Source organism: Micromesistius poutassou (assembly GCF_964030765.1).
Source record: "Micromesistius poutassou genome assembly, chromosome: 13".
Classification (NCBI taxonomy): Eukaryota; Metazoa; Chordata; class Actinopteri; order Gadiformes; family Gadidae; genus Micromesistius; species Micromesistius poutassou.
The window spans coordinates 2,599,713-2,618,078 of NC_140283.1; the positions used below are offsets into that span (position 1 = coordinate 2,599,713).

Genomic DNA, 18,366 nt, shown 5'->3' on the forward strand with positions numbered 1-18,366 from the left:
GAGACACAGAACCTACGGGCAGCGGACGGTCTGTACAGCGGTGAGGAGGCCCGGGGCGCCACAGCCATGCTGGCTGGACGAGGAGCGCTCGGGGAGCCGCTCAGATCCCCAGGTGGCGGTTGAGGCGGCTGAGGGCGTCGCCCACGATGTCCAGCTCGTGCCGGAGCTCCTCCACCACGCTGTTGATGCTGGGCGTGTCCTTCAGCACGTCCACGCTCTGGGTGTACGCGTTGTAGCGGAGGGTGAAAGGACGCCTCATGGTCTTGGCGAACTCTCTGGAACCAGAGTTTCAGATCGGTTGGTCAATGTTTAATATGACCGCTATAACCGTGATATTGGTCATCTTGATGGGCTTCATGAGTCGTGGTATTAAAAAGCATTCATAAAAGTGTGTTAGTGTAAGTGCCACATCATTTGCTGCTGATGTTTTCTTTGCACAGCTATGAATTGTATTTCAGAAGACGGATCATGTGGTAGGGAAACCAAGGAATTGAACCCTCACCTCATCTTCACCTTGGCCTCTTCGAAGCTGTCGGACACAAAGTAGACGTCCTGGAACGTCGTGATCATGCACTCCTGTCTGCAGGTCACTCTGGGGTCAAAGGGCTTTATGCTGGCGTTACCAGACAGCGCGTGCTGTGGGGGAATTAATCAAACCACAAAGTGCAAGACTTACATGCATGAACATCAATGGTCTGGAGTATTCGCTGTTAACCTGAAGACTAGCATTAACACATTCCTGTTTGATCTTCTCTTGATGCTCGAGGGAGAGGTCAATACTTCTTGTAATCTGTGACGCTTTTAAGATCTTTAGAATGGCTCACCTTGAGTTCGCTGATGGAGGAGAGCAGCCCCGCCCCGTAGGCCCGTAGCCTCCCCTCCTGCTTGCATAGGCCGAACTCCACCGTGAAGAAATAACACTGGCCACACAGAAACATTACGTTAACAGGACAATCATAATCAGAAGAATAGGATGAGCCTGATCCAAAGAATAAAAAGCAGGTTCTATGAAATACTGACTGTGGACAGTTTCTGAACGGAGTCGTCTGAGGCTCCCAGCGAGGCGAGGCCGATCTCCTGGGAGAACTGGGCGAAGCTGGGCTCGGCCAGCAGGGGGACATGGCCCAGCAGCTCGTGGCACGTGTCCCTGGAGGACCACAGTGACCCGGTCAGTGGAACCCACACCGGTTTGACCCGTGATGAGTTATGTGGGGAAGGATTGGCACTCAGACGAGACTCTTAATTCAGTGAATGAAAACGTATCATGGTTCAGGTGTCCATGCAAAACATAAATGAGTTCAAAAAGAAGAGGTTAATTGTAAATGGACTCACGGCTCGGGCGTGTATAAGGGGTCTGAGCTGTGGCGCACGTACTGCGTGCAGTGGAACACGCGGTAGGCCAGGCCGGCCAGGAAGTCCCTGGGGGAGAGGTAGCCGGCCACGGGCCTGATGGTGAACCCTGTGCGCTCTGGGGACAGGGACACCCACACCGTCAGTCGTCATCGCAGAACCAAGTCCAACACGGAGTCGTTTAGTGCGTCACACACATTTGACCTTACAGAATTTGGCGAGGCTGAGAACCATCAACCCATGTGGTTCGCATGAGAGCCGCCGTGAAACGATCCACCAGCCAGCTTACAAAACAAAAAACACCCGTGAAGGATATGATGGTAATGCAATATGGGATGAGATGTCATATAGTGGATGAGGTGTCATGCAACCCCCCCCCCCCCACACACACACACACACACACACACACACACACACACACACACACATTCACTATGTAAAGCTCTGGGTGGCTGCATTCATCGTTATCATTATGAACAGGCCCACTGGTGCCCATCAGGAGGTGTGCTGCACCTTTGAGGAAGCGGGAGACGTCTTCCAGCTGGGGGATGTTGTCCTCCCTGCAGTCGCAGTGTTTGGCCAGCAGGGGCAGGTTCTTCAGGTACTCCCTGCAGGCGTGGGTGGGGTAAAGCTTGTTCAGCTCCCTGTGCACCACCCCCCAGGTCTGCACCTCCTCCTCGGTGAACTCCACACGGGGGATGGGATCACCGCTGGAACGCACAACGGAGAGCGTCCGTTTGTGCTCACTGGGGACTGAACACTGTGGGGCACTTCTGTACGTGCGCTTGTGTGTGTGTGTGTGTGTGTGCGTGCGTGTCTGTGTGCGTGCGTGCTTGTGTGTGTTTGCTTGTGTGTGTGTGTGTGTTTGTGTGTGTGCATGTGTGCGTGTGTACGGTGTGTGTGTGTGCGTGTGTGTGTGTACGGTGCGTGTGCGCACGTGCGCGTGTGTGTGTGCACTCGTGTGCACACGTGCACGTGTGTGTGCGCTCGTGTGGGTGTGAGTGTCCTTTTGTGTGTGTGTGTGTGTGTGTGCGAGTGTGTGTGTGTGTGTATGTGTGTGTTCTACATTCCCACTTACTGTTTATAGCTCATTGCCAGATCTGCAAAGTACTTCCTCCTGTTGCGGTAAACGTTGTCCTTGAAGCCCTAATTCCGGTACAAAAGAAGCAAAATGAGAAGGACGTCTGAGAGTTTCAAGCCTTGACAGAAGCAGCAGACGGGGTCAGCACAAACCGGATGGTCTGCATCCAGATCCGAGCCGTACATCAGGACCCGGTTGGCGCAGTTGTCCAGGTCCGATATCTTCTTGGGGAACCAGGGGACGCTGTCCATGTCTCCTGCCGCACGGAGAGAGAGGCGGCGGTGTTAGTGGTTGGTGGGTCAACGGAGGGAGGATGGAGATGTTGTGCCTCAGGCCGCCCACCTTCCTCCAGCAGACAGGAGTTATCGGGGGGCTCCATGTCCACTATGTTCACGTGCTTGCGGAGGAGTTGGATGATCTCGTTCAGTTGTTCGTGGTTGCTGTCACAGTCCACAAATATTTCAAACTCTGAGTTGCACCGCTTGGACTTCCTGGATTCTATGTGTACGAGATTGACGTGGTTTTCCTACAGTAAACATTGGCATTTTGTTACATGTTGACAATAGTAAATACAAATCATTATGGAGTTATGGGTATTTTGATGTAGGCCTACGACACTCGCGGTAATGCAATGGTACTCTAAACAATATATTTATACTACATTATAAATGTATGTTATTTGTGACAATAATTAAATTGACAAAATAGTAATGAACCATACGGGTAAGACTTTATATTAAGGTCCTTGTAATAAGCCTTAGTTAATAGTTAATAAGACCCTTATTATATGCTTATTAACATTAATTGGTGTTAATAAGACTATATACAGTATGTGTTAATAATAACATAACATATTTATTGCTTAATAACATTAATAATAGTATTATGAGTTTCTTATAGTTGTTAATAAACAAATTACAAACCCATTTATTGAGTCTCACTAACTTAACCATTGTTAAACCTTACAATGCTTATTAAGGTTAATAAATCTTTTATTAAAGTGCCAAATATGCATTTTGCATGTACGGGATCTAAAGCGGGAACAATGCTTATTAAGGTTAATAAGTCCTTTAACATACACTTATTAACATTTAATGAGTACTTTATGTTGTCACAGTAGATAAAATGTGAAATAAAAAAACATAATAAAAACAAAAAATATAGGCTACTGTAAATACAATGTTATGGCGGTGAAGCACAAAAACACACTTTAAGACAGCTCTTTTGAAAAATATATATATATTTCTCGGAGGCCGGGCCTCCGAGAGGGCTCGGTGCACGTATAGTATCACATATAGTGAATAATCAGGGGGGTGAGTAACTTACATGGTCGGTAAACAATGCGGCTGTGCTCGCTCAGACCTCTGGCTTATGATGCTACAATGCTAACAATGCTAGAGAACGAGATTATTTCTACATCCAGAAAGTCATGCACTAGGGAGTGGCTAGGCTCCCATGATGCAGAAGCAATTCTCTCTTTGATGTTGCCCTGCGCCAATGAGCAGTTTCCATAGAAATGAACGGGTGCCATGTTTCAATCCAGGCTGTTTCCCAATGTGAAGGAAGCATGCTCAACGGCCGCCCTTTTAAGGACGCCACGTCACAGAACGCAGACCAGCACTGCTCCAATGTGGAGAACACTCAGAAATTCGCGCCCTTCTCACCTCCTTTGTTTTTGAGAATTCCGAGATTTTTCAAGGATGCATCGATGGATCCTCAATGAACCAAAACCCCCACAATCCTTTGCGTTCACATGCTGCGTGGGGTATTTAAAACATTGCTCTACACAAGTTATTTGAACGTTTTCAGAAATATTTTGTGACATATTGCTTTTTATAGATTAATCATGTAAATGCAAACAATTAAGCTTAAAGACGTGTGATTTTTTTTCAAACGTTTTTGCAACGTAATGATGTATCATGTATTTTGCATGGATTGATTAGTTTTAATATGTACATAGCTGGTGTTTAAACAAACTACTGTATCCAATAACAATTTCAACAATTAAAATATTACAATATTTACCACTGGAGCAGTATTAGAAAGCGGAAGCGGAAGCGCTTCCACACTAGCAAGTCGTTCCAAACTCTGAACTCTACAAACCCTAGCCAGCACAACCCTAGCCTCATCTCCACAGGACGCAACTCGCAAGGAAGCGTTCTAGCAAGGCTGCAGCCTTCACATTGGGAAACAGCCCCGGTGTCCATTCTGTATAGGTCCATGGTCAAGCCATCAGCCACATGCATAAACAGAACTTTCGGTTTCACAACCTTGAAAATAAAAGCCTTTAAAGGATCTGATATGAGGCGCAAAACAGACTCAACATGTGCGTTGGTAAGACTCAATAAATGGGTTTGTAATGCTTTTATTAAAGGAGACATATTATGGCGTTTTCCCAACAAGTAAACATAGTATATGAGTTCCAGAAAATATGTTTTTGAAGCTGTTTGCTGGAAATAGCTTTTAAGAAAAATAATCTTGCCTACCGCTATTCCCCTCTGTTACAGTCCCTTCAGAATGTGCTGTTTCTGGTGTCTGTAGCTTTAATGCAAATGAGCTGCTGCCCATTGACCAATGAGCTGTCAGAGTGAACCACATCATGAAGGAGATAAATAATAATAATAATAATAATAATAATATTATATTATATTATATATAGGTATCTATATAATATAATATCTAATATCACGGCCAAAAGCTATGTGCGCCTCGGATGATATTATGAATCATAAAGACTGCGTCTGACGTCTCTGGTACTGCCACAACAAGTAAAGACTCGTAGTGGGGGTTATCTCGGCCATGGTTTAGAAGAATTGGGAGAAAGGAACTTTGGCTTTGACTCTCTGAAGTTCAGATTGAACCGCGACATGGAGGAGAAAGGGATTGTACTCCCGGAGCTGAGCTGCCGGACTGCCACCGAAGCTCCCCCGCCGGACTCCCGGAGCTCTGGCAGCAGTCCGGCAGGCGGCAGCTCCGGTGGGGGGAGCTCGGCGACAGTCCGGCAGCTCCGCCAGACTCCCTGCCAGGCAGTCACATCGTGGCAAACTGATAAATTAGACATATATTTTTGTATGGAATCTCCCTGCTTCTGAAATGCGCAAACATCTCTTCCCAGCGCTCATCCCACAAAATCTTATCTATGCTCTGATTGGAGGGGGATGGGGAAGTGGGTGGTAATATTCAAATACACCTGCTTCCTACGTAGGAGTAGGCGGCGAAACTGACTCGCTCGTTTGGTAACTGTGGGCGGGGTACTTTCAGAAATCCATATCGCACTCAAAAAAGAATGTACAGACTTATTTCAAAGTTTGTGTGACCCAAAACAACACCCCAAATCCCAAGAAAAGTGTTGTTTTCATAATATGTCCCCTTTAACAACTATAAGACTATTATTAATGTTATTAAAGGTCCCATGGTATGAAATTTTCACTAACATTAATATGAGTTCCCCTAGCCTGCCTATGGTCCCCCAGTAGCTAAAAATTGCGTTAGGTGTAAAACGAGCAGTAGGTATCTTGCTCTGCCTTTGAAAAAATGAACGCTCAAACACGTCAATCTGGCCCCATATGTCGTCATATGGGGCCAGGTTACCTCCCCTTTCTCTGCATGGCCCGCCCAGAGAATTTAGCCCGCCAATGAGACAAAGAGCTAGAACCGTGCGAGCGCCACATATGTGTGTGTGTGTGTGAATACACACACACACACTCACGCACTGAGTGCGTGTGTGAATACACACGCACTCAGTGCGTTTACATGACACTCAAGAAAGTCGAATTATTGAGTTAGTCCAACTATGATTGGTTTACTAAGATGCATGTATACACCTTAGTCGAGCTAAAATCGAATCGAATTGGGTTACTCATAGTCGAATTATGACTAGTGATGGCTCGTTCATGAACGAATCAGTTCGAACAAACGACTCTTTAACGAACCAACCTGATTCCCCGTTTCAGTTCGTCTCGTTCGTATCGTTTGTTCTCCGAGACTCGACTCCCAGCTCCACCCATTCGTCGCTGACTCGCGCTGACTCGCGCTGACTCGCCGTTCAGTCACTGACTGTGTTTAGTGGTGAAGACTCGAGGACTGAGAAGTCACGAGAGTCAGACGGGCAACAACATCCCGATTCCGAACATGAAGCGCTCCTCAGCTAAAAGGAACTTAGTTAATGTTCGTGATTCGTTTGAGAATGAGAAGGTGGAAGTACACAGACACTACGCTTCGATTTCACCCAAAGCTGAATTAAAAGTACATGTCATTGCGCCGCGGCAGGGAATGCCGTAGGCCTATACGGACGGGCGGCGGAGGAGCTGCTCCGGCGGGAGAAAGATGTAGGAGGATGATGGAGGAATGGAGGAATGGTGGAGGAAGCCGGTGTCATGCCAATGTAGTTACCCCTTATAAGGAGTGTATCATCATCAACATGCATTCAGTACACACTACGCTTTGATTTCACCCAAGGCTGAATTAAAAGTACATGTTTTTCTAAATGTTTCTCATCAACAAGGTTGTAAAATAACTACAATCTTTATTCATTCATTGCGCCGCGGCCGAACTGACGGGGGTATTTTCTGATATTATGAATCTTACAGACTGCGTCGGGTTCTCCGACTCTCTGGTACTTCCACAACAAGTAAAGACTCGTAGTGGGGTTTATCTCGCCCATGGGGGAAAAAGGGAATTGGGGGAAATTAACTTTGGCTTTGACTCTCTGAAGTCCAGATTGAAACGAACATGGAGGAGAAAGCGATGTTTTCAGCAGACAGCTGTCAGTTCACTTCGGATCCATATAATTTCTCCGATGCTCCATTGTTCCGACCACTCGGTCGTATGCGGACTCCTCCGGCTGCTCTGCCGGCGGAGGAGTCCGCATACGTGTTCAGTGTTCCACTGTAAACACTAGCGCATGGTACCGTGGCCGCAAGCTGCTCAGGGCCACACCCCCACCCTCCACCTTGACCCGCCTCTAAAAACGGCACGTTTGTGGAGAGCTCATTGTGGGACTGGCTCGTAGTGGCTGTAACTCTGCACCAAGGATGAATTTCTTGAACGTCTTCAAATACTGTATTAGGGGCCCACTAACACCATATATAAGCATCCATAAAGTAGCATGCCATGGGATCTTTAAGCAAGCAATAAATAGTTAACAAGTTTCTTATAAGTGCTTATAAAAGTCTTATAATCTCACAATAAACATGTTTATTATGTTATAATTAACACTTAAAGATAGTCTTATTAACACCAATTAATGTTAATAAGCATATAATATAAGGGTCTTATTACCTATTAACTAAGGCTTATTACAAGGACCTTAATTTAAAGCGTTAACAGAATTATCCAAGAATGTGGTGAAATGTCATTACAATGACAATGCCTCATGAGCTAACATATTTTCTCCTGACCTGGAAGAGTTTCAGTGCCTTGACGAGTCCTCCGACTTCATTTTTCAGGGAGAAGATGATGGTTGCTCCGCCTTTCTCTGGTGCGTTGCTCTTCTCGGTTTTCTCATCGATTTTGTTGAAGGTTGACTTGTTAATCTGAGAACCACAAGGCCTGTTTAGTGATAACAACTTAAGAAATGTCACTAGGACAATTCAAACACGTCTGCATTTTTCTTGACACTAGCCATTGTGATACATTAAATAAATGATTAGGATGCACCAGATAAGAACTGTATGTTAAGTTTAAGCTACAGAAATCCATGTCACTTCCACCGTTGGTTTTAAGGAGAGAGATTCTGTCCACAGGAAGTAAGGCCTCTACCCATTATGACTTCACGACTTCATGAGTGAAAAATCGAAGTAGGCTATAAAATCGAACACAAATGGCTTAATACAGTCATCGACAATCATACCGTGCCATGGATAAATTATTATCTTTTAAAGGAATTGCAGAGGATTTTAGTATAATTACTAAAAAAAACATAAAGATAATATAGATGATATATAAAAACATTATTTGTCATCAATAATAATAAAAAATAATAATTCAAAAAGGCTCATGCTTGGTACAAAAACACGCGCGCGCACATACACACGCACACACACACACACACACACACACACACACACACACACACACACACGCACGCACGCACGCAGGCACACACAGACACAAACACATTCATAATGTATCACCAAACAGATAGTGGATGGCTGGGAGTGGGGTTCAGTAGGGTGAAGATCAGCGGGCTGGTAATGACTGACACATCAGGACCTCAGACAGCAACACCCTATGCGCATAGGCCGAATTAAAACCATAGGCCTATTCCTGCCGCCTATACGCCACACGCATTTCAATTGCAAAGATTTAAGATCTAGACTCACGTTCACATCACACATCATGTTCTCTGTTCTAATGAACTCAAATGCCATTTGTCCATTAAGCACGGAGCAGCAGCTGTGGAGGCCCGGGTGAGGAGGGTTCCTTAGATCATGTAATTAGTGCGTCCAGAGACGGATTGTTATAGGCCGACCTGTCTGCTGGAGACAGACGCGTCAGGCTGCTCCGCCTGGGCGTCTGACTGAGGCGCGCACGAACAATCTCATTTATTCATAGATCCCTTAATAATCTGTATTATTGTACACTCCAGATTAGGCAGAATTTAACTCATCAAACACCCGAGGATCGGGGGATGTTGGGAAACGACAATAATCCGAGGTAAACGTTGATCATATACAAGCAGAGTAGAAGAATATGCTTTTGTAGGCCAAGCATCATCATGCCTGGAACGATATAAAAGCCAGAACCATGTAGACGTTTATTGTAGTCTATGACATCTGCTTGCATTGTCGCAGTGATTTAAAGTTAATATTATCTCAAGCCACTTCTGCCCTGGATGGGTCTACGGCTCACATTAAAGCTTCTGCTACGCCAAAGAAACGCATAAATCATCCATGATCAACCCAAGAGCGCGCTCACTGGAGTTACTTATCCCCACCTGCAGGTCTAACACACACATCCATTGCGGGACCGGATTTTCTGGTAGGAACAGCGGCGGTTTTAGCTACGGGCGATACGGGCAGCCGCCCGGGGCGGCATTATAGGGGGGGGGGGGGGGGGGGGGGGGGCGGGGGCACGAGCAAACGAAAAAAAAAAAGATCCGCGCATTTTCTATTATCGATCATACTCCCCCCCCCCCCCCCCCCCGTCAACAATTCCGTCAGACCGCGATCGCGCGCGCAACTTTCCGGGGGGGGGGGCGCACGGAGGGGGTCTCGCCCGGGGAGCAATTCAATGTAGAACCGCTGATGGGTAGGAAGTAGGGGTTATCTTGAAAGGCATAGATTAATGTTCACTGTGTGAATTAAATGATCATTAAGAAAATGAATCACGACCTTTTTAATGATGCATTGATTGAACTCTCTGAATGGTTTGGTGCAGTTCGCATACAACTCCCTACACTGCTCTGCAAGGTGACTAATCAAAGGCTTATTTATTAAGACAATAATAAAATAATTTGTCAGTAAACTTATCCTTTTAGTAGGCATTGCCTATCCAATTTAAACTTCACTGTATGGACTATGGAAGTTGCAATTCATTTAATCCAATAAGCCATTATACTGCGTGGACAAATCTCAATGTTAGCAGCTTTCGCATTTAGAACTTTTCAAGCCTATTTGTTTCAGCTTAAGGAAAGATGTCATTCTTACCTCATTGTTAAGCAATTTTTCTTCAAAGGCAATATTCATCGAGTCAAATGACCTCCCTCTTCGTGGTCCTTCAATTTTGTTTGAATACATGTTGGAGGTTGCAGGTTATTTATTTGGCGTGTTGCTGATCAATTGTTAACTGAGCGACCTGCCGATAAGCTGCGCGCTTTTCTATAACGGGAAGGGGGAGGGGGGAGGGGGGACGGTGGAGGCGGAGGGGGAGGTGGGAGAGGAGGGAGCGAGGGGAGGGGGAGGGGGAGAGGTTATACCAAATACAATCTTATCTGAAGCAGCAAATGGAAAGAGAGGACCACCGCTCACGTCATCGAGCAGAGGGGTACTTTTAATTTAGCCTAATGGTGTAATATTTAAAGATAAAAGAAGAGATTGAATCAATTAATATTCACGCCAGGTATGCCGGCTGATGAATTCTCACCTGCTCAGCTAAATTGTTTTGGTTCTCTCCTAAACTGCGATATATTCGGATGGGAAAATGAAAATGAAATGACAAAAATGGTATATATATTATAATAATAATAATTACTATTATTATGATATTTTCTCCCAAATAGGGCAAATATGATGGAAATCTTAAGTCACAGACCCCCATTGGACTATGCACTTCTCTTTAAATAACCCATATTTACCCTTTACAAATGTGTGATATAGTATAGTTTGTACAAATATATTTGCTATATTAACTTGCAGAACAATAAAACATGTGACAATGACACATGCTTTAACAAACCCAGTGAAGGGTACTACCTCTTCTCTGAGATGGGGATTGACTCACTATATGACTGACTCACTATATGCAGTAATTGGCTTTAAATATATTTGTGGTTTTGGGCAATATATAATTAAATAATTCTCAATAGCTAGGCAAAAGCATTTACAATATGCCACTGACTGTAATAATACAGTACATCACAATTATTTTTTTAAATAAAGTACATCACAATTTAGAACATGAATAGAGAGAACAAGACCAGAGGGAGACATGAGGAAATTGTGTATACCACAAATGTTAAACTATCTTTTGATTAAAGCCACAATACGTTTTTGTGTGTGTGTGTGTGTGTGTGTGTGTGTGTGTGTGTGTGTGTGTGTGTGTGTGTGTGTTTGTGTACTTTTAACCCGATTCCACAGTTATTGATGTAGGCTGGATGGGAGCCACCTGTTGGATGAGGTCAGAGAGCTGAGCATAAAGGAACTGCATCGACATGATTTCCCCTGGTGATTTCTTTGTACGCGTGAACAAGGATCTCTGTTAATTAGAGCACACTTCAAAAGGCCTGGACGCCGGAGAAGACTTGGCTCATGGGTGAGCTTTGTTCACCAGCAGATTTAAGTCTTCCCCACCAGCGATGTTCCTAAAGGACCGGAGATACCTGTAGATGTATTTGTAACGTCTATACAATGTTTTGTCTGTGGGTCGCTATACATATATATTTTCTATATAAACATTCTGCATATGTATACACTTTTTATTTTATATGGATCCATAATTTATGTTACTTTATGTCTGCCTGTATTTTCTGTTCCAAACAACGTTTCTCTTAGATGTTGTGATGGAAGATATTTAAGATGTTGCTATTGATTATGATAATACGAAGACATCACAAGGATCACGGCAGAACTGGAGACCCTACAGCCCAGAAAACATTGAGATTTCTAAACATGACAGAATTAAAGAGGAATGAAAGGAGAGCCCTAACATATTATTCTCCTATGAGCAGAACCATGAAGCGGTGCTGGTTATTACTGAGAGCAGAGACGTCAGTGTTGCGTTGGTGGCTTCAGATGCCTCAGCTGCTCTCTAGTCACTGGTCTCTGCATGTTGAGAATACTTTAGCTGGTCTCTAGAGGGTGAGACTGCTTTAGCTGGTCTCTGGATGGTGAGACTTAACTGGTCTCTGGATGGTGAGACAGCTTTAGCTGGTCTTTAGATGGTGAGACTGCTTTAGCTGGTCTCTGGATGGTGAGACTACTTTAACTGGTCTTTAGATGGTGAGACTGCTTTAACTGGTCTTTAGATGGTGAGACTGCTTTAACTGGTCTTTAGATGGTGAGACTGCTTTAACTGGTCTTTAGATGGTGAGACTGCTTTAACTGGTCTTTAGATGGTGAGACTACTTTAGCTGGTCTCTGGATGGTGAGACTACTTTAGCTGGTCTCTAGAGGGTGAGACAGCTTTAGCTGGTCTCTGGATGGTGAGACTACTTTAGCTGGTCTCTGGATGGTGAGACTACTTTGATGGTGAGTCTCCATACTGCAACTTCTGGGACCATAAGCTGTTGGTTTGGCCTTCGGCTATGGTTGGGGCAGGGCGGTGGTAGTTTATAAGAGTGATTCAGACTTTCTAACATTAGATTAAAAGCTAACTCCATACATTTTCCAAACATATAAATGCATCCCTCCTTTAGTCCCCATGACATCGTTCCACTCTCTTCTTTTTAAGATGTTTTCGGCTCCTTAGACCCAAGTATACCATCTCCATTGTCTCCATTGTGGTCAGCTCCCTAAACTCTGGCTGTGTGCATGATTCCTTTAAACATGCTATTATTGAGCAACTCGTAAAAGAGACTGACCTTGACCCATTGCATCCCAGTAACTCTAGACATATATCCAAACTTCTGTTAATTTCCAAAGTCTTAGGGAATAAAGTTTGTAAGCAATGTCCCGAACAACAATCATACCTTTGATAAAGTTCCCGTCTGGTTTTCTTGGGAGGCACAGTGCTAAAACTGCTTTTCTCAAGGTTCAAAATAGATCTGATGCTGGGAAGTGCTCAGTTCTGTTGCTGCAAGACCTGAGTTTGGCCTTTGACACTATTGACCGCTATATTCTCCTTAAAGACCTTGTCAATGGTTGGGTTTAACTGTGACTGCCCTAGACTGGTTTGCCACCTATTTATCAAAGTTTTTCTAAGCTATTGATAACTTGTCTCCTCATATGCCTTGAATCGCTCGAAGGGAGATTAAGTCAGAAACATCCATATGAGAGAAAAACACTTGGAACCACAAAGGTTCAAACAATCCAACAAGCGTGTCGATCTTTACATTAACTGACTACTGGCAAAAAAAACAATTTTTTGCTCCTAGATGGCTTTTAGCTAACCAAGTCTGATTCTATACATACCCTGAGATCGGCTATCCAGTAGCTATCACCATGTGAAAATGACTATGTATCTGTGAAGGGAGATTCAGTAAAAGAAATGAAAGAACCTCATAGGTTCCAAACATCGTTTTAAAAGCATTTCTCATCACTGTTGTATTATGGACATAATGCAACTGTACCTCTAGTTCAAACTGATTGAAGTAAGTAAGCTCTCTACCTTGCAAGGCTGCCTAACAACTATCTTAGACTGGATGTCATGTAATTTCCTCCAGCTAAGCCCTGAAGTCCTTATCATGGGCCCTGAGAGCCTTTCTGATAAAGTGGTGAATTGGTCCTTCAGCATTATGGTAACCAAGTCTCAGGAAACCTATAAGTATTTTTTGACACATGACCTTTGAATTGCTTGTAAAGAAAGTAGTCCAAGCCTGTTTCTTTCTAGAAGAAAACATTGCCAAAATCAGGTCTGTATTTTCTGTAGAAGATCTGGAAAAATATTGAGGTTTTTGTCACCTCCGATCTTGACTACTGACACTCAAATGTTCTCGGACTGAGTCACTTCTGTGTCTCTGCTCCAGTTGGTCCCAAAAGCTGCTGCTACATTGTGGATCAGGACAGGTTGCCACCAGGGATGGCTTCTTTACAGTGGTGTCCCGTTGAGTACTGAATTTATTTCCAAATTCCCTTAATCCCGCTTAAAGCACTACACTGGCCAACCCTGCTCCATTCATCTGAGTTATTGTGTCCCCTGCCCAGAGTTGGGTCACTCGCTCCGTTTTACCAACCAAGGCCTTCTGGTTGTCCTGAGATCTTGTTTAAATTAAGTTGTTTTTCTGGAACCATATTCCCTTAGTTATTAAAAACACAGAGTCAGTGGTCAGTTTTAAGAAGCTGTTAAAAATGCACTTGCTCCGTAAGCACTTTTAAGTTTTTAGGTTTATAAGTTAAAAATGTGTTGTTGTTTTTTTTCCCATTTTACAGCATCTTCTAACTCGTTGAGAAAGGCAGTTTATAAATATATTTGTGATAGAGAAAATAACTATTTAGGAAGAGGGCAAGAGACAGGAGAAAGCTCACCTCTGGGACTTCTGGGCTTCGTGGTTTGAATATGCTAATTCCCCAGGTATGTGCTTTCAGAGCCTCAGACCAGCTAATTAGCAAATTCTTAACAACAACTTTCACAATAATCTCTTAATACCTTGGTTGCTAGCTATTAAAGCTATTTAATCTAGAAACTGAATAATTACAAGCTTGACTTGAATAATTAAATTAGGTTAACAATGAATTAATAATAATACAAAATATACTATAATAGACGTGATAATGCAAACAGAAATCCTTTTTCTCTCCTTTCAAACTAAGAATAAATTAAGTTAATTTCAGTTCAAAATGTTCAATACACATCCCCAAGTCTTCCACAAGACTCGTGTTTTTCCTTGGGCTGGTGGAAGATAGCATTAGACATGTGCAAGACTTCACGACACCAGATGAGAGTGCAAGATACGTGTGATTGTGGGAGCATGAGCATTTGGGTGGATTTCCTCTACACTAATTTACAGTGTCACACTACAGGGCCAGTTTGATTTGAAATCAACATTACTTCATTGGCTTTGGTCTCACAATACCACAATCCTCTATTTTAGCAATGAATCCTTTCTTGTTTAATTGTCAGTTGCCAATAACAGTGCATAAGCCTGAATTATATACAGGTGTATAATGAATTTACAGTAGAGCAATAGTGGAAATACCATGGGATGTTTACAGATTATAGGTAAATACATACCGTAAAACATTGGATCATCACATACTATAAAAAGGCGGTAGATAATCAACCCATAATAATCCACTTAATGTTGAATGCATGTCATGCATCATGCAGGTGGGCCAGGACCAGGCCAGTGCTGGGCCAGGGCTGGGCCAGGGCTGGGCTAGAGCAGGAGCAGGGCCAGGGCTGGGCTAGAGCAGGAGCAGGGCCAGGGCTGGGCTAGAGCAGGAGCAGGGCTGGGCTAGAGCAGGGCCAGGGCTGGGCCAGGGCTGGGCTAGGGCTGGGCCAGGGCTGGGCTAGAGCACGGCCAGGGCTGGGCTAGAGCAGGGCCAGGGCTGGGCTAGAGCAGGGCCAGGGCCAGGGCCAGGCCAGCAGATTCAACAACCTGATCAAGATGAACGGGTTTCTGTTCTGCTGGGTGGAACTTGAGCCCCTGGCCCCCGTCACAGAGGGTTTTATACTGGAGCGCAATCACTCCACGAGAGGAGCATCGGCCCCAGCTTCTTTGATATTTTCAAATGCCTGCTTGGTGCCGCCCCTCGAGTTGGGCCATTTTCATTATTTGTTACCAGACCCTACAGCTTTCTAGATGTGGGTCTGGAATTTCAGGCTACAAATATCCAGCCCTTGGGCCACTTTATATTGATATATATTTGTATGTGCATGTTTACTTTATGTGCATGTGTGTGCGTGTGCGTGTGCGTGTGTGTGTGTGTGTGTGTGTGTGTGTGAGTGAGTATATTTATATTATATGTCTCTCTGTTTCTTGATCCAATTATCTTATTTTCTATGCTCTAGTTGTGTTATGCTTCCATTTTGAGCGGAGCATTTGTGGACAAACAATTTCCTTTGGGATTAATAAAGTACTGAAAAGCACCTGAATATTGAGGATATTTTGGGATTTATATGGGAAAGCTGAAGCCCATGATATGATGAAGGCAAACACGTCATCGATAGGATTCCAGCCCACCATCATGTGGGGCCGTTGATTGTGCGGACATCAGGCTAACAAAGGGGAGGGGGAGGGGGGAGAGGCCCACCACCTACGGCCTTCCTGAATAAGGTTGTGGCTCTTTAACAAGCTCCACAGCAAACAACATCATATGTACACGCAGTGTACACAACATATTAAGATCTGTCATTTGAACAGACCTCTGAGCATCACTCTAGAATCAGTGCCACTTTGAGGACTTTATAAAGCAGCAGTTATTCCTCATTTATAAAGCATTGCTCATACATCAATACTCATTAGTAAGTATATATAATCACGTATACGTGATAGTAATAAATTAATATAGTGAAATAAGTGAATGGATCATAAGATCATTTATAAAGTTAATAATTGAGAAACTATTTACAATGTGTTAATAATGCTTTATAAACACAAAAATAATGCTGCAATTGATAAATGTCGGTAGCCAGAACAGCCAGCTGTACCTAATTAATAATGAGTATTAATTTAGGTACACTGCTTTATAACTGCATTATAAATAATTTTTATTAATGCTTCAGAACTGCAGTTATTCTTAAGTTCTACCGACCTTTGCTTTGAAAAGGTCCTAATTGAATAGAGAGAGAGAGAGAGAGAGAGAGAGAGAGAGAGAGAGAGAGAGAGAGAGAGAGAGAGAGAGAGAGAGAGAGAGAACACGATTAATACACCCAGCATATTTGCCATTATTTGTATATTTATAAACATCAAGGTATAGTATTGATCTTGTTTTTCTCTTATCCTAAATGTATTCCCTTATAGTAAGCCCCAATTAAATCACTAACGTCACAACAGCGCGGGTTGGACAGGAAGGAACGTCATGCTCTTTGTTTTAGGAAACAACAGGTAGGCTACGTTTCTCTTGGTTTCTGTTGACACGAGCTGGAAAGCCGCAGAACTCAGGAAATGAGGCTGAAGGGGCTTTGATTGCGTCCAACCCCGCAACGGTATCTTTATGAACGGACAGCGACCAGGTGGCTGTGAATAGGCCATCAGTCCTCCTGGGAACCAAAGGGCTGCAGAACGTGACGGACCACACATCTGCATTCCTCCTCGGTGCGTAATCCCAGCAACACTGTGGCGACGCGCTGTCCTGCGCGTAATGACACCAAACCATAACGACCAAAACTATACCGACCCAAACAATAACGACCCAAACCCAAACCGACCCAAACCTTGCCCTCAATCAAAGGACTTGAACATATACATTAATTTGATATAAAGCACATTTGTTAGCTTGTTTGGCCATGGAAAGAGATCGTGGAATAACATGTGTACATGTGTGTTGCATTGTTTTTCTTTAGAATTGTTTTCAAAGTTATGAAAGGTAATTTACCTATTATAATTCTTTATAAATACATTTTAAATATTAATTCCGCATCAAATAAAATGCATTTTCCCCATCTGGATTTGGGACATTGTAGTTATTGTAATAACACATATGTTCCAAATCATCTATGATTCTTTATTCTAATCTAATGTATAAATCTAAAATCCAATCTATAAATAAACGAATAAACAATAGTGCCCTACGTAGACATCTCAAAAGGATGTGTAAATAAAGATGGTATTGTACAATACACAAATATTGTATGAGACATCAAAACAGAAGGTCACTCAGACGCACCGCCACCAGCGTGACACTTGTTGAACCAGGAGAAGCGCAAACTGCCATCTGCTGTTAACATCACAGCAGCCGCGCGTCCGGCACGGAGCCGGGGAGCGCACCCTGCTGCACCTTCAGTCCGTTTGCATTAGGCTCGGGTGGAGTGGCAGCTGAGTTGACAGGGGGAAGCAGGAAGCATGTGGGCATCAGGATGATCGCTGGGACCCCGGGGCGCTGCGAGCAGGGCCTCCGGGCACAGCGCTGCGTAAAGCGCACAGCCAGCGGCTGAAGTCTCATCGTGAAAGGCCAACTGTGATACCATCTGCATCACGTCCGCGAATACAAAACATAGACGTGTTGTCTCGGAGACGAAGTGAAGTGAAGGCGGTTATTGGAGACTTACGCGGCATTTCAGACGGAGGAAGGTGTCAATCAAACACGTACTTTGGCGTCTATATTTAGGATGTAGCCTACGCGTAAATGTATTTCGAGTTCACCAACAGCCTCCGGGTGGGCCACACACTGATGTTTTCAGAGTCTGTATCCTGAACACCAGAGCAATAGGCTAGAATAAGGTCGTAAATGACTGCACTCTTATAATCAACAATTATTTAAACGTTTTTTGATTGGATCATAAGTATATCTTTACCTGCAATATACGATCATCCCTATTCCATTATATTTTCAGAACATGTCATGCACGTTGGTGCTCGACATAAAGTCGTATGTAAAGTGCTCTGCATCATCCTTTCCAAGCATATGAGTAAGGGACACGCTGACGGCAACATTAGGGGGGGGGGGGCGACAGGA

The 18,366-nt window shown here is 43.9% G+C and overlaps 1 protein-coding gene across 1 annotated transcript; it reads right to left on the reverse strand.

The window, feature by feature from the left end:
* Positions 1–100: 100 nt before the first annotated feature.
* On the reverse strand, positions 101–10,170 carry tph1a (tryptophan hydroxylase 1 (tryptophan 5-monooxygenase) a; the record flags this gene model as incomplete). Its single annotated transcript, XM_084477805.1, has 11 exons — positions 101–275; positions 503–636; positions 825–920; positions 1,021–1,147; positions 1,333–1,468; positions 1,864–2,060; positions 2,429–2,496; positions 2,584–2,687; positions 2,774–2,957; positions 7,831–7,965; positions 10,081–10,170. The coding sequence occupies 11 exons, from the start codon at positions 10,168–10,170 to the stop codon at positions 101–103; spliced, it is 1,446 nt and encodes a 481-aa protein (XP_084333931.1).
* Between the last annotated feature and the right edge of the window lie 8,196 nt (positions 10,171–18,366).